The 17156-nt window shown below is 42.0% G+C and overlaps 1 protein-coding gene across 3 annotated transcripts in view; it reads left to right on the top strand.

Moving 5' to 3' along the window:
- POMT2 (protein O-mannosyltransferase 2) overlaps positions 1 to 17156 on the top strand; it is a 36620-nt gene that overhangs the window by 13548 nt on the left and 5916 nt on the right. The window contains exons 11-21 of one of the 3 annotated variants that reach the window (XR_005602094.1): positions 105 to 177; positions 1674 to 1752; positions 2522 to 2673; positions 4330 to 4421; positions 6828 to 6904; positions 8061 to 8132; positions 8347 to 8406; positions 8592 to 8697; positions 9677 to 9817; positions 10480 to 10594; positions 11128 to 11347. Coding sequence is in view for 1 of the 3 variants with exons in the window: in XM_039553251.1 (XP_039409185.1) it covers positions 105 to 177; positions 1674 to 1752; positions 2522 to 2673; positions 4330 to 4421; positions 6828 to 6904; positions 8061 to 8132; positions 8347 to 8406; positions 8592 to 8697; positions 9677 to 9817; positions 10480 to 10594; positions 11128 to 11233 (1073 nt within the window). In the remaining 2 variants the exon portion in view is untranslated. Of the gene's footprint in view, positions 1 to 104; positions 178 to 1673; positions 1753 to 2521; positions 2674 to 4329; positions 4422 to 6827; positions 6905 to 8060; positions 8133 to 8346; positions 8407 to 8591; positions 8698 to 9676; positions 9818 to 10479; positions 10595 to 11127; positions 16416 to 17156 lie in introns of those variants that run through there. The other 2 variants (XR_005602095.1, XM_039553251.1) reach the window with 2 other exon arrangements.

Consider the following 17156-nt stretch of genomic DNA (forward strand, 5'->3'; position numbering starts at 1 on the left):
TTTTTGCTTTATTATCTGCTTGAGGCATGAGTATCAGCAAGAAACTTTCTAAGACCCTGGTAAGTTTGTAAGTGCATTGATATGATCAGTTCATCTTCCTTCAGCAGATCTGTCTGACCCCTCAAGCCCTGTGGAGTTTGTGAGGCACGGAGATATTATTCGTCTGGAACATAAAGAGTAAGGATGATTTCTGGGATTCAGAGAGATTGTGTGATTGAATAGAACTGGTAGGAGACTTGTCCTGCTGGAGATTATGGTTAGATGAGCACAAGCAGGCTGTGTGACAGAGGTATCTGTATATCTGAATTTCCAGTGTGAGGTTTGTAGAGTTTTTCTTTTATGGTTAATGTTTTGAAAAGTGTCTATTAAATGAGAAACTTTCAAGATAGCCACACAATTTATTAGAAGTACCAACCTAAGCAGCACGGAGATTTGTTCAGGTGTGTGAGGTGTGATAATCAGGGTAACTCTTCCAGAGAAACAATTTCAAAACCCTCATTCTGTTCCCTGTCTCCATGCTGAATTTGCTAGGCAAAAAGAGTATGGGTTTTTTTGTCAGTGTACTGCAAGTATCCTGTTCCTATATTCATAGGCAGTACCCACCCACTGAAATTCTCGAGAGCACTGAGATCATAGCACTTCGGATGAAAATGGAAGCTGGACACTTCCCTCTCTGCAGGGAATACCTTAAGAGGAAGCAGGGGAACCCTAGTGACTTGATATTTGGTCTTTGTCTAGTCTAATGTCACTATGCCAAGATGCTCTGTGCTTTCACAGCTTTGATTTCTTAACAGAACCTCTAAACTTGTGAGTCTGGAAATCATGTTGTACTGTATTCAGTATGACATATGTACAAATCATTGCTTAGGTTTCCAAAATGATTCTAAGACTATTTTAAAAAAAATTTTAATTTGGGAGTTTACTATCAAATATACGGTAATGAGGATGATAAAATCTTGATTAGGCAAAATGGGTTGAGTCCCGATGAGGTCTCCAGCACGGGAGTGACTCGGCGGCGCCGTGGCGGGATCCGGCGGGGCCGGGCTGTGGCACAGCCTGCGGGACAGAGACGTCCGTGCGGATGTGGCCGGGCGGCGGCAGCGCGCTGGGCACTGCCAGCGGCTTTGGCAAGGACTGGTGGGCCATGGCCACGTTTCTCTGGTTGCCGCAGTTGGCAGACCCTGCCAGGGTAGGAGGCTCTTTGTCTGCACTGTGCTGGTGCTAAATGGTGGCCACTGATTTCCCCGTAAATGGAACAATCTTTCCCCTCAAAAGCAAAACTGATAATCGCAAAAGGTCAGGATCTTGCTTTTCTTCTTACAAGACAGGTCTGTTTGTCACACTTTTACTGTTAATTTAAAAAAAACCAAAACAACAGAGCAAAACGAAACAAACCTCTTTTCCTTTTAGAGGTGGTAGATTGTAGTTTGAGGGTTGGATTTATTCATGCTGTCATCCTTTTCTGTCACTGCCCAGTGTGGCATAAGCTCAGAGTCACATGCTGGGAATTGACGGTTTCACTTCATGTCCCCCATCCTGTTAAGGCTGCATCGTGCTGTGCCCTCAGCTGGAATTCAGTGGTTAGAGTACTGGCAGATCTCTGAGTGGCTCAAACCAATGTTCTTATCACAAATTGACAAGGTTCAAAGGTTTGACTTTTAATTTCATTTCAGAACTTCTAGAAATCTGCACAGTCACCAGCATGAGGCTCCCCTGACAAGGAAGCATTTTCAGGTCACTGGCTATGGAATAGTAAGTGAAGGCAAGATAAAACAAAAGCTGCTTCTTTTTTGGGAGAGTTCATATAATGCCAAGGCGATTTATTGTTGCTTTTTTTAGTTTGTTAGCCAGGATGATAGATGGACATCTCCCATCCTGAAGGAAAAACCAGGTGTAGTATGATTATATGATATAGTTATCTCATATTTAAGGTCTATTTAATGTGAACACAGATGAAAAAAAAATTCAAACTTTTACTGTCAGTCTAGCTTTGGCAGCATTCAGCTCCAGAAATGACAAACTGAGCAACCTTGAAGTTGCTCTGACAAGTATTATTTTATATATTTGGCCTTGTCACATAGACAAGTGTTTTTTTGACAGAATGATGACAGAATTTTGAATCACGAAGATTAAATCTGCTTTGAGGGCTGAATTCCTAAACACAAAGATCTGTTGCCTAAACCCCTTTTGTGAAGCAGCCAAGTTACCCCTGTTTATGCTGTAACTCTGAGCTACAGTCAAGAATGAATTGAAAGCAAACAAAATTAAGGTTGGAAAGATAGAGATATATTTGTGAGTGGTTGCTTATGTCTAGAATGATGTCTTCCTGATGGGGAATCTCTCCTCTGAACTGTGAGTGAGGGTGGTCTGGGCTAGTTTGTTTAGCTTTGCCCCCAGTAGAGTTTCAGAATTTCCTGTTTGCAGTGCTTCAGTTCTGTATGTCTTCTAGTTTGGGCATTCTTTCATTTCTTTTTTCTATTTTTGTAATTTTTTTTTCTCCAATGGTATGTTTGCCTGACAGAATGGAACAGGAGACTCCAATGACTTCTGGCGGATTGAAGTGGTAGGCAGAAAGACTGGGAAGCTCATCAAAGTCCTGCGGAGTCAGGTCCGGCTAACCCATGTGGCCACAGGGTGTATATTGGGCTCTTCTGGAAAGACTCTGCCAAAATGGTAAATAGTTTGTAAACCCCATCCAAGGGGATGCAAGGCCTTGAGCTGACATGTTGCTTTACTCAATGGTACTTTTAGACTAAGCAATAACTGCATTTCCTCTATTTCTCTAAAAGAATAAAAATGGAACTAGCAAGTGCTAAAAATATGCCCAGAGGGGAAGATCTGGGTTAGGATTATGCAGTCTGTTACAGTGAAGGTATATGGCTCTGAAAAATATTATCCCTTACTGAGAGATCCAAGAGTGGCATGGACATAGATCTCATCCTCTGGTAAGGCCAGGACAGGATGACAGACACGTTCTTTAATTCCCATTTTTAGCTTGGGGTTTGCAAATACCACTGGAAACTGGGGCAGTTCATACCCTAGTTCATAATCTTCAAAACTGCCTTCTATTGGTATTAATTTACCTTGTGATTAGAAGACCTTCTGCCATTTTTGCATGCAGCATCTGAAGCAAGGCAGTGGTTACAAGCTGCTATTGGCAGGGGTCGGGGTTTTGTATGTCCTTGAATTCTATATCTTCATCATTAAAATGAGGTGTATGCAGAGACATCCAGGCTCATGCCCAGGAAGCTGCCCTGTCTGTAAAGCTGCACTGTGTGGGATGCTGACATGGATCCTGAAGCAGAGGCTGTGCATGTTGCTGCTGTTTTGAGAGCTGCCTCCTTTTCTGCTGCTCTAGGTTTCCCTTCACTGTGTTGGGGTAAAACCACATTCTAAGGAATCCTGTGGATGCTGAATCATAGTGAGAGCAGGCAGGTATCTCTGGCACCTGCATGGCCAAGAGTGCAAATGCCACTTAGACGTCACCATAAAACTGGGCTCATGGGTAAATAATGTGTTCAGTTAAAAAAAAAAAGCCAGTTTCCATCAAGAGCATTCAAAAAAGGTTGTGAGTTGGGTTTTTTTTTTTCCCACTAACAACTTACTATGTGAATGGAAGTTATTGCCACAAAATACTGATAATAGTAAGAGCTGAAGGGAAAAAATGCTTGTTAACTGCAAATCAGGATGGTTAGAGTATATCAGATTTTTATATTTTTTATATTTAAAAGGTAATAATCACTGTCCTTCAGAGAATTTAATAGTAATTATTTAATGGATTACTTAATTAGTGAAATTTGCTAAGTGGTGGTTGATAGAAAATTCCTTATTAATCTGTCATATTACTGCCAGATTTGATGCACTTTCTTCCAAAGTCTTTGATGTGACCTACTAGACATAGGGTGACAGACTAAAGAGCAGTTATTGGTATCTTCTAAGGTAATTGTTTTGTTTCTGTAATACAGTTGTTGTAGGTATGGGTTTACTTAAATTGATGATGGTGGTTTTCTTTGAAGGGACTATAAGGGTTGAACTGGAAGTAGTTTCTAGTTGGCAAGGTGCATAATTTTCAAAAATCCCACTGTTTATATATGGACCTAGGGGTTTTTAGGTGAGAAAGTGAGAAATGTGGTTCAACTGTTCTGTGGGATTTTGATGTCAACTGCCTTGCAGATCTATTTTGGTTTCTACATGGTTCTCATAGCATGTAAGAATGCAACTGCTGAAGTGTTACAGAGAAGTATAAAGCTAAATGGGGAAAAATTAGACATGAAATGGAAGTTTTGAGTGTTCTGTGGGGTGGTGGTGAACTGTTCTGCTGATCCTCAGGGGCTGGGAACAAGTGGAAGTCACCTGCACACCATACCTGAAGGAGACACCCAATTCCCTCTGGAACTTTGAAGATCATATTAACCCTAAATGTAAGTAATTTATTTCCTTTTCCTTTGAGGGTGCGTCTTGGCTTGCTGTTAAAGGAAGGGATAAGGTATCAGATAGCAGTAACTGGCATTCTGCATTTGAAATGCCTGTGATCTTTCCCAGCTTAAGTGCAAACCTGCTGAACTTGAGCCTGTGCAGGGATGTAGAGCCCTTTTCTATTTCGCTGATTGTACTGGAAGCTGGTGATAATGCTTGAAGTGTAGTGGAAGTATAAAGACTTTTTTAAGGATTTTGAGGTATGAATGTATTAAAAAAGCACTCCAGTACAGGCTGTTACTTCTAATATTGTTTAATTGGGAATTGTTGTCATTGATATGAGTGTGTCATATATATTTCAAAGATTTTTTTGAAAAGCTAGGATCCACTCTGTTCTGGTGTATTTTTTTTCCTTCTCTTACTGGGGGTGTGCTAAATAATGACTTTGCAGTACCATCAAGAAATGAATAGTGTGTGACAGAGATCTAAGTTTGCCTGTAATGACAGGTTGTCATGGGTTAGCAAAGCATAGTCCCAGAAGTGATGTTCTTGCAAAGGGGTGCTTACATCTCCTCTATGACCTGACAGAACCTATCAGCTGGCCAGTTTGAATATGGACAATTTTTTAAGCCACTTAAATTCTGACCGCCTTTGTGATCCACACTTAAGAATAGACAAACTCCGGGTAGAGCCCTCTCTTGTTTCTGGCGCTGGGACAGGTGGCTGCGGGCCCCGTGTGGGGACCAGCGGGCCCAGCCCAGGCCCTGCTCGGGCCAGGCGGGACCGGGCCACAGCCATCCTGGAGCCGATGGACCTGTTCCAGCCGTGGAACCCCACAGTCCTGCTACGTGCAGACAGAGCAGCCCGGCTCCCCCTCTCCAGTGCAGCCAAGATTCAGCTGAAGCTGCCCTGCTGTTCAGCAAAGATCATGTGACCAACATCGATAAGCGACATTCCAGCTGCAAGGCCTGGGTGAGATTAACCCTTTTAGTGCTGTGAAGAGCTGAAAACCTGAGGGAGGAGAAAGGGGAGATGCTTAAAGCTGAAATTCTGTTGTAAAGCTATGATATGTCAGAGTACCCGTTGTAATTTCATGAAGGCATGGGGGGTGCAGCGTTCAACTTGTACTTGTGAGCAAAAGCACCTGCGCTGAGATAGGCAGATGCTGAAGCAGCTGTGATTTGATGACAAGTTTGAACAGGGAGAGATGGAAGCGATCAGGACTCTTACTCCACATGGAAAGGGGAAGACCTCTGTTCCTAGAGATGCTCCCAGAGATAGTCCTAGAGATGAAGATGAGGAGGACCCTTTGCTCCCAGGGAAGGAGAAGGGCCTCTGTTCTTAGAGATGAAATGCTCCCAGAGATGGATGAAGAGAACTTTTGTTTCTGAACAGCTCAACCTTAAGATTGTACCCCAAAAACTTCAAGAATGGACCCTTGAAAGCAGTTGTGGAAAAGCTGCAAGTTGGGGAAGGGACTCACATGAGAGCAGAGAACCAACCCGGGCGGCTGTCTCGTTGTGATAATGTTTTCATAGCATGGGCAAGAGAGACTCCTCTTCCTAAATGGACTGAACAAGGGTATTACGGAAGTGGTAAACTGACTGAACATCTCAAGGGTTGTCTTTTTACATTGTCAGTGGGAGAAGGGAGAAAGGTGGGGGGGAGGAGAAGTGTTCTGAAGGTGTAGTATGATTTTTTTTCCCCTCTTTCTTCTTTTAGGTCTGTTAATAAACTTCTTTATATTCTTTCAAGTTTTGTGCCTGCTTTGCTTTTCTCCTAGTTCTTATCACAGAAGGTAAACAGTAATGGGTATTTTGGACCAAACCACTGCACAGGTGGGCCTTGCAGCCTCATCCAGGAGTTACATATGTTTCACATGCTCAACTGGCCTGGGTTATTTAACACAATTTTCATCCCATGAATTTCAGGTGACTTGGGCTGAGTTCCAAGTTATTAAAACATTTAGTTCTTCCTGTTCTTCCTCCTGTGAAAGCAACCAAGGGAGAAAAATCCTGGGCTGTTGACTTTGTATAATTTCCTCTTCTGTTGTAATGTATTTTACATTCCCATACTTATGGCTCATTTACAGATAAACAGCAGGCTATGAAGAGTATGTCTCTAATTTCAGCCAGAAATACAAATCTATTTATTTCATGGACTTTTATCTATTTTGTATTGCTCCTGGAAGTAAAGGAGGAAATTGAGGAGTGCAACAATTGTAAAATTCACTGGGGGATACTTTTGACTGCAAGCCACTGTGTTTAGAATATGAATAAATTGCATAGAGAATTAAAAGAGGTTCTGGAAGTAGATTTGTTGTAGGAGGAGAGAGTTTAGTTTATTATAAAAAAGGCAAATAAAAGTAAACCATACAAACTTCTAATCTATTTTTCTCTCTTTTTTTGAAGTGCCCAATATCAGCCTGGATGTTTTGAAGCCTTCTTTTGCAGAAATTCTGCTAGAATCCCACATGGTTATGATCCGGGTAGGATATCATTGATTCTAAATTATAATTTTCTTCCTCCTCTCTCCTGCATTCAAAAAAAAAAAAAAACACATAGCACTTTCTGAGAGATCTGGGTGATGGCTGCAGGCTAGGGCAGAATTTACATGCCCAAGCAACCTACTTGAATCCTACTTGAATTTATACTTAGAAAAAAGGATGGTCTTGGAGCTAAATCGTCCAAGTCAAACTTTGGAAGCCTTAGGCTTAATGCCTGGATCTGCTGTTGGTGTGATCTAGCTACTAATGTTTTCCCTATCTTCTTGTAAGGCTTAAAGTAAAATTAGTATTTGTGAGGCAGGAGGATATTACTGTGGTCAAAATCAGAAAAAATCAGCTAAACAGAATTTTTAAACAGAATTTAGAAGCACAGTAAGTGTTTGGATTGAAAATGGAAAACTTCTGATATTTTTCAAGTTCATCAAGGAGCTGTGATTTCTGGTTTACTTTTTATCTCTGAATATATATCTATATTTAAAAAGAGCAGATTTAATATTTGCAAGGTTGACTGCTCTTGCAGTCCTTTTCCATGATTGTTCTTTGTACACTTGGCCACAGCTCTTCTGCTTCCAGCTCCTTAATTCTTCATCTGAAGAATAAGAAGTTACTATTTTGAGAAGGGAGTCTGGGGTTTTCTCTGCTACTGTTTGTGAAGCTCTTCTCAGATTTTAAAGAGGAAAAAAGTAGTCAAGCACATTATTGTTAGTACTTGTAAAGTGTTTCTATGGCAATTAGTGATAATCCTGTCTCAGGTAAGGAAGCACCTGCATGAGTTTCCATGGGAATAATCTTTGAGGCTTTTCTTTCATAGTGGAGGGAAACCTGTCACATTAGTCTCTTAATGAAAAAAAGGTTTTGCTTATGCAACATGTATCCTCAGTGACAGAAAAGCTGGAGAAGAGAAATAGGAGAATACTGCCCCTTATGCTACCCAAAACCCATTTTCACTTGCACAGTAGTATTAAAGCATTCATAGTCCTAATTGTGACCATTGTGGAAGATGATGTGTTTATGTAGGTCAAAAAAGAACTTTCACTCAGGAAGAGTACTGATGTATGTTTGTGTACATGGACATTCCTGGCCAGACATTGCAGCATAACTGCCTGCTTATTTAAATTTTATGTTGACTTACCTGCAGGGAAACAGCGGCCTCAAACCAAAGGACAATGAAGTTACATCCAAACCTTGGCACTGGCCCATCAACTACCAGGTATATCGATCAATCCATTGTCCTTTCTATTTTCAAGTGCTTTTGCAGTGCCTTTTGAAGCACAACACCTTGTAGTTGCATTGAAGATGCTGTCAGCTTTCTTTTGTAGCACCTGAGATGCATGGATGGGAATTTGTCCCACCTTAAACACTGTGCAAAATACAAACTGGACTGATGAGTATCTGTTTCTCTCCCTTCTGATCTCTTTCCTCAGGGACTGCGTTTTTCTGGTGTCAATGAGACAGATTATCGGGTTTATTTGCTTGGAAACCCGGTAAGTTGGAGTGGGAGGTTCCAAGCGAATGTCTAGCAAATTTTAGCTTAGTCTTGCTTCTGCCAATGACAGTGTTTCTTGTCCTTCTCCTTTTGGACTGTCTCTCTTATTGTACTCTTAATGTTTGCATGTCACATGCACATGTCCAGCATAAAGTCCCAAATCTTTCTTTTTCTCTTGTGTAGGTGATTTGGTGGCTAAATCTGGTCACTATTGGATTATATCTTCTGATAACACTTTGCACTGCAGTGGCTCTGAAGAGAGGTGTCCAACTGACGTCTGAACTCAAAGGTGAGGTCAGTCTTCCTTTTCATGAATGCCTTTTGCAGGCACCTTAAAAGTGTGTGGATGGGAGGACTTCTTATGTCAAGGGTTGGAAACCATTGAGCTTGGATTATCAAGCGGTGTCCACAGGGAAAAGAGTGGGAACTTCATATCTGTAGTTTAATAGTGAACACCACAGATCTTCTACAAAAGCAGTGCACAGCTACTTACATTGGCCGCAAGGGGTACAGGCCAATTAATCAATGTCCTGCTCTCAAGCTTTGCATGTGCCCTGTACTCTGTAGTATGCACAGTGTTTTAAGACAAGAAATATTTTCTGATATTTATGCAAAGCAAATGACAAATGGAAGAGATAAAATGATCCTGTGTTATGTCCATTGCCAAGGTTATGGAGCTTTTCACAAGCCCTAGTTAGTCATACTCTGACCATTCCAGTTTACATCAGTGGTTGCTTCATTTTGTAGATCTCCTTGTGGGAAGTCAATTCTAAAATGTGATGGGAAACTTCTCATTTATACAATAAGCTATTGGCTAAGCTGTATACAGACACCAGAGCTCTTAGTCCTTTCCCCAGGCTCTGAAAACTAGGCACCACTTCTTTCCAGGAAGGGCTGACAAAGTGATCATCTGGATGGCTCTTGTTGCAGAGACAATGAAAACAATCAGAAACCAGAATCACCTGATTAGTCTGATGCATATTCTGAGAAACTGCATGTTTGGTCTTAACATAGAGGGTGGTCAACCTCCTGCCATGCCTTGAGGCTTAGGGCTTTGTATATCTTTTCTGATAACTGTCCTCCTGAAGAGTGCTTGTATATTTATAAAGAATGCAGATAGGGTGTTGCAGAGGCTTGAAGCAATTCCAGACCAATACGTGACTTCCTGTAAAGATCATTCCTGTTGAGTTTACTTAGTGTGTTAAGGTTTGCAAATAGGAACTGTAGCTGAGTTTTTCTCTGCTGAAGTCTGTTTATTTGTGTTCCAGAACTGTCCCGAGTTGTGCTACGTAGTGGAGGGCAGATCACACTGGGCTGGCTCCTTCATTACCTCCCTTTTTTTATGATGGGTCGAGTTCTCTACTTCCACCACTACTTTCCTGCCATGCTTTTTTCCAGCATGTTGACAGGTAAATACTAGAGTCTTGGAGAAGACAAGGTAGGGGAAAAGGTGATATGCTGTTAAATTGAATGTTTTTCTGACTAAAATGTTTATTGTTTTTATAGACTTTATGTTTGCTCATGCAAGGTGCTTGAAAGCATTGACTTAGTCAAAATGTTTTTCACAAAGCAGCTGCAGTGCCAATTTTTGTTTGGTTTTTTTTGGTGGTTTTGTTTGTTTGTTTGTTTTTGTTTGGTTGGGTTTTTTTGTTATCACCCTGAAGAGGCAGTCATGTCTAGTGCTTAGGGCATTTAAATTTAGAGATGGGATTCCTACTCTCTGCTATTTCACTGTTCTTATAGATTCTTGTATATAAGTTACTTCCCTCTTTGTTTGCCGCCCCCACTTTTCTGTCATGTCTGTTTATAATTTGGCTTTGGTAGTTTTTCCTGTGATTTTAGACCAACTTCATTAGCATCGGGGGCCCAGATCTCTTTTGCATTTATTCAAATGGAAAGGTAGGAAAAAAGAACCTTTGCTAATACAAAACAATCTCTATGGTTTTGAAGGTTACCAAGGTAAATGAATTTAAAAATTGACATGGTCCTCTGGTGTTAACAGAGTTTCGTCAGCCTAGTCTCTGAACATAGCAGCTCTGTTCTTCTGAATTCTACCTCTTCCTTCTCCTAGGAATCACCTGGGATGCACTACTGAAGTTCTGTGCTGGGTTCCTGTCACCCAGCACTACAGCTAGAAAGGTATATGGAGGCGGGTTCCTGGCACTGGTTCTGCTCATCCTGTACAGGTGAGTGCTGAAAGCTGAACTTTGCATGCATGGAATGTGTGACAATTGCCATCTCAATAGAAACTTTGCTGCCTGTTCGTTATCCTTAGCCTTTGTTTCCTTTTCTCTTCTCTGCTGAATTTATCAGACACCCTCAAGCCCAATCCTAAACCCTCAAATTTGATTAGATTCAGCATCTGTGTCCCAGTAATGCATTAAAGAACATCTTTCCATTGCAGGGAATCTTTCTTTTGTCACAGCACACAGTGTGAACACTCTATGCTCCTGCAAACCCACCCTTCAGTGGTTTGTGGTGCTAATCCCCATGATGGTGACATATTCCTCAAATACAGGCAAATTTTTCATTGTCGTAAGTCTTATTAGGTTCTAAGAGAAAATACCACATGTGATAAAACTGTGTATATTGGGTTCAGCAGAGATTAGAAGGTCCCCAGTAGAGCTTAGAGCAGCCCAAGGAGAAAGGTCCCATAGGCTGTGAACTTCTTGAGACAGAAAACTGCTGTGTTTGATGGGCATTTGGTCTCTTTCCACAGCTTCTACCTCTTCCATCCGCTGTCCTATGGGATGATAGGACCCATGGCCTCCGACCCTAACAGTCCCATGGCAGGGCTCCGGTGGATGGACTCCTGGGAGTTCTAGAGCAAAGGAAGCCTGGGAGCAGCGGATCAGAAACATGAGGTCTACTGCATGTCAGGCTCATTCGGGTGCTTTGAAGACATGTGACTATAAAATGCCCTCTCTGGAGAACTCGGGGTATAGTAACCCTGTAGCTTTGGCATTTGTTTGCACTGCCTGCATTGGAAGATGCAGAAGATGAGAAGGTCCCCTTAAATTAAAAGATTCATGTCCTGAATCCTTAGGTTATATTAATGGACAACTGGCTGCCTAAATGCTAATTCTTTGAAGCAGTATATGTCAGTCAAACAGCAGTGGCATTCCAGCAGCCAGACCGGTACAAGTTGGAGGCTGTCTGCAGTTGCATGTACACTCCATGTGTTTGTGTGTCTTCCTTCTTGTAATCTAAGCACTACTACAGTTTGAAGCACTATAGGACTTCTATCATGATTAACAACTTTTCTTATGGTGAGGTTTTTTTTTTTTACTGTATCTGGGGACCTTCATTCTACCTGCCTTGGCTGTCTGTAGGTTTTTTTGTTCCGACCCTGAATTTTTAAAAAATTTGACTGAAAGGGTCTGTTTGAAATCTCCTGAGCCATTGTGCCTTGCCTGTCTCACAGGCCCTCTGCAGAGATGGAAATTGTTTATCCCTGTATAGTGTCTTGCTTTCTGGTCACCTTTAATCATTGAAACAACTCACCTAGCAGGCCTGTTTCCAGAGCCAGACTGCTCCAGTTCAGCTCTTTGTAGCTTCTTTCCAGTTCTGTCTGAAGCTGCCAAAGAAATTACAGTGGAAATAGCAGGTGATTTATTTTCAGCCCCAGTACACTGTGGAGACCAGCATGGCGGTGTACTAGAGACTGTAATGATAGCTTGGAAATCTTACAGACAGCTGTCACTCAGCTTTTGTTCCCAGCTATTTCAGTGCCAGCGCCTGTGCTTTTAAGGCAAAGCTTCACCTCAATGAATGTGGCATCTGCAAAACTGGCTGCTGGTGCCAAAGTATCTGCTCAGTGTATTCCCATATTGAACAAGTTCCTTCTCTAGACTGCTGAACATCAAATGACAAGGAAATGTGAGGCCAGGCAAAAATTCTTTGTGAGGTGTCAGGAGCCATTGGATGTTGAATCCACCCCTTCAAAGAAAGAAGAATTTGATTTATCAGGTGCCTTCGTCCTGTGTTAGGTGTATTTTTATTGATGTCCCTTTTTTTCTATTTCCTGTTCTTCATCCAGTGTCAGTTTCTTGTCGCAGTTCAAGTTGCTACCTTGTAGCATCCAACGCGAACGACACTTAGATCCCAGCTGTGTTCCTATCTCAAGAAGTAATACTTGAAAAACTCTTCCGTGTATGTTCAATGAACTCACGCCTTCTATTTCAGAGTTCTTGCTTTGCTTCACAGCCTTGCATCAAAATTACAGGTAGAGGGAGAGCAGCAGGTGCGTGTGTCTGCCTTTAAACATGGACTGTGCATTTATTTCTCTTACCAAATCTTGGATTCCAGTACATTTCCTACCACATAGAAGGGCTGCATTAGCATAGTTGTGCGGGGTGGGGGGAGGGACGTGACTAGACTCCAGTCAGACTTGCTTTCATTCTTCTTTGGTAGAGATCCATGGCATTGTTCAGTAAGGCAGCTGCTTGCTTTTGTAAGGCTCTGGCTTGGTATGTCACATCTCTCCAGAAGATGACTCCTATAGGTGCTAGCTCAGATGGGATGGACCTGTGCTTTTGGTTCTAAAGGTTTTGAGTTGATCACCTGCTGCTTATACATGGTGGGAAGTCACTGCAATAATTAGCCGCTGGGTTTGATGATTCTTTTCCACCTGTTATTGTAGGAAGTGCTCCTACCTGCATGAGCCAGGAGTTCACAGAGGTGATACATAGGCAAGAAGGATGTGGGGGAAGGCTGCAAACTTCTTCAGAATCTGCCAGATCTGACAGCAGCAGCAAATTAACTGTTGGCAATGTGGAAGGCAGACAGTGCAGTGCTGCCTTGTAGCAATGTGATCCAGCATCTTCTACTCTTGGTGAGATTATTGACTTTATAATACATTGCTATCCTCAATAGGAGCTTTTCCTAAGGTAGTCCATTGTCATGGGGAGGATTTGCCAGAAGAGCTGGCAAAAGCCATGATTTAAAGTGCAGAGTTTTTTCCAGCACATCCCCTTAGCATTAATAACAAAAAAAATCTAGGAAGCTCGTGAGTGTTTTGGAATTACAGTTTCTAACACTCTTTATTCATCAGATTAAACCTTGGGAATGCAGAAATTGTGTTAGTAACTTTGTTTTTTTCAGTTACTATGAAGGGGTCAGTTTTGTAGGAGTTGCCTGAGGAAGATGAACCAGTCTGTTCCTTGGCTAGGGTCCCTCCATCCTTTATTATTAATAATCTTTTGGATGTGGGTTGGCAGCTGAGTGCTGAAGGCAGCAAGTGTCATGCTCCCATCCCACCTTCCTATGCACAAGTCCAGCTTCTGTTTCAATACAAACAAAAGGTTTATTTTTCTTTAGGTCTGTCACTTCAGAAATTCTCATGGGAGCATTTGATTGGCATTGAGACTAATCTATTTCTTAGGTCTTGTGTGCTGGTAAGGGGGTGGAGACATACAGTGAAAAAAAAAATCTAGCTGTTCCACAAGGGGGAGCAACTTCCAGCAGAATTTTTATTTTTGATCTGGAGTTAAAAGGATTGAAAGGTCTACATTGAAGACCAAAAGCAGACATTTCCTCTGCACCTTCTGGACTCCAAGGGTTGAGTTTTCAAGTAAGTGTAAATTGATGCAGCTCTGTCTTCTTTCAGGAGAGAAATACTGAAAAATTATTCTAGTTAGAATTTGACCTTCAGTGTTTGCTTCTTAAAACAAAACCTGTCAGGCCATTGCTGAAAGATAATAGTAACTGATATTTTGTGAGGTCAATAAAATACAATAATTTGGATTCCCTTCCTGACTCTGTCTTGAAATCTCTGAGTGGTGCAGACATGAGGCAGTGGGTGCAAGGCACTCCTCACTTTCAGGATGGAATTTGGGCTGCTTCGGTTCAGTTTTTCCGGTTGGGCTTGTGGAATGAGTGCAGGTTCATTTTGAGAGCTGCTCATTAGTTGTCCTCTCCAGTCGTGTGGAAAATAGCTGACAGTGCTTTCTAAAGCCAAAAGGTGCTGTTCTCTGGAGCAGCTGCTCTCTTTGAACCTTGCTTGACAGGGCTCCTTTTATCACTCACAATGTATTTCATCAAACCGTATCCATGGATTCAAATCATAAAAAGCTGCAGGCTGCCACGTTCCCTGCTTCAAATTCTTTTTTGTATGTAAACTCTATTTTCAACTCTTGAGTCTCTGAAGGATAGATAGAGGGCCTTTAGGCTCATCTAGCATTATCCTAAGCAATCCATCCATCTTAAAAGGTTTCTGTTAACAGTCGCTTCAGGACATCGATACGCACACATCTATTCCAGCAGCAGGGACTGGCCTATTTCCAGGAACTGGACTACTCATGCTATGAGACACAGATGTGACTCTGAGGAGGATTTGAATGGAGATTTCTGTGCCAAGGTTGCTCTTGGTCTAGGTGGAGCACTTTGTGTCATCACTGTTTGCCGTCATTGTTCGCAGCCCTGGGAGCCACCACCACTCTCTAGTCTGTATAGGGTTTTCTTTTTGCATCTTGATAGGAAAGGCTGATTGATGCACAAAGGGCATTGATAGGATATACTTTTTTATATCTTCCTCCTTCCTTCTGGTTCTTGAAGTATACCCAAGTACAGGACATGTCTTTGCTTTCCCCAATTTTTGGGCTATGCATCCATTTCGTACAGGTGCCGGAACAAGGGGTAGGACAGGACATCTTGTAGTAGCCTGAGTGGATGAATACCTGTCACATGTACTGAGAGCAAAACCAGAACCTTGTTATGGAAAGGTAAACATGTGTTACTTGATAGTTGCCTCCCATCCCTCCTGAATCCCTCAGAGAATTGTTTCTAAGGGACTTGAGAGCAAACCAACTGTTAACATGGAAACACAAGGCATTTACCTGAAATTCTCCGTTGCCGCGCTGAGCAACTTCCCTTCCATGCTGTGACTGAGTGAGCCTCTGGGTTGGCACTCTGCACAAGCACTATTTCCTCCTCTCAGGGTCCTGCTGGCAATGTGAAAACCTCCTTAGCAGTGCCCTGTGTTTCTGCTGGCTGAGGAATGTAGGTAAGGTTGCTTTTTTCCTCCTTTACAGCAAGTGACCCCATAACCCCACACATGGGCAAGTGTGTCGTGAAAGCAAAAACGTGTGGACTGTTAGAACAACATAAGGCTCTTCCCTGCTGGGAAAGGAAGGCTGAGGATAAGAACACCACCTCCGTAGCGTACTTGCTTTGGGGCGGGGCTGTGGGCTGCAAGCAGTCAGGACTGAAAATTCTCTGTCTTTGAAGTACCAAGATCTTGGTTGTGTTGTTGGTTGCAAGTTGCTTCACTTTTTAAACTTTTTTATGCTCTTTACTTGGATGTCAAGGGCTCTGGTTATCATGAGTAATATCTGAAGTGGTGACATATTAGCATAGATACCACTCCTGCTGAATTTGTAATTGATCCTAAAACTTTGCCAAGTGAGCTTACTGTGTTTTACAAGAGACACTGTTTAGAGCCATCCTTGAAGAACTTGCCCCTGACTAAGCAAGAGTTTGGAGCAACAGTGAGAGGGGTTCTTCTGTACTTCTGTCCTATATCCTGACCTTTCTTACTAATGCAGCCAGTGGGTGCGTGCGTGCATCTGTCCATGAACTGAATTCTTCTAACTACAGTGCAGTTACTGTACCGTATGGTGTAGATGGCAGAATGTTCCCTTGAGCTATAAATGTGTTTTGTACAGGTGATAATGGAAAATGAGGTAGAATTTGGAACTTAATTTTGTAATAAATATCTCTTCTTTAAAGCAATCTCTTTTTGTCTAGGTCTTGTGGTGGGTTTTTTTCCCCCTTTCATCTCTTCCTCACATACATGCTTGAAGTAACAACGTGAACTTTAAATGGACCCATTGGAGAATTTAATCTAGGATAGTGATGATGTACATCAGCTTTTAGCACACAAGTGTTGCTGGACTGCAATTCTAGGAGATCAGATTTTACTGCAATCCAAGCAATGTGTTCGTAAGCACAATAGAAAGTGAAACTGGTACATTTGGACAAGAATAAAGTACTGTCTGTTGAAGCGGGTTTATTTCTCCCTATTAAAGATGTGGTAAATTGTCAATAGGTATAATAGGTCCATTTAATGGGTATTTTCATCAAGCTTCTGACAGGTTACCTATCAACACTTCATCTGACAGGTCAAGCACTTCATTCAGGAACCCAACATTTTTCTGTAAGTTGTGTTCAGTCCGTAGTGTCTATAACACCAGACTGGTGCACAGTTTTGTACAAATGAAGCCCTTGCTGTGAACTAAATGCGAGAATCTGTAATAAAACCGAAACACTGAAAATCAGATTCTGGCTTTATACAAGGCTGTAGTGAGGGGCTGGGGTATGCTTTTGAGTACAGTGTAATAAGGGGTTGCTTGGGGTGGAACTAGATGGGAAAAACCAAAAAACAGCCACCTTATCTGGGACTATGCATTGATGCCCAGATGAGTGCTGGAGGAGAGCCAACCAGTCAGTTTGGACATGTTCCGAGGGCTACTGAAGTGCAGCCAGGACAGCTAGGAACTGGACTGTGGCCTGTACAGGGTGATACAATAGGCTATTAAATGGTTACTGAAAAGCCTATTGACTTCTTGTATTGTTTCACACAGTGCAAGCTGGTCTTCGGATATTGTCTGATCAGGGCTATTGTTCTGGAAGGGAGGACTGCTGATACAGAAGCTGTGCTAGAATGTAGGGAAATGACCAAAAAAGAAGGAAATGTTGTTCATAAAATGCTGATAATATCTGATAATATCTGAAGTAAAATTTTACTTC

The sequence above is a fragment of the Corvus cornix genome, chromosome 5, assembly GCF_000738735.6.
Source record: "Corvus cornix cornix isolate S_Up_H32 chromosome 5, ASM73873v5, whole genome shotgun sequence".
NCBI lineage: Eukaryota > Metazoa > Chordata > Aves > Passeriformes > Corvidae > Corvus > Corvus cornix.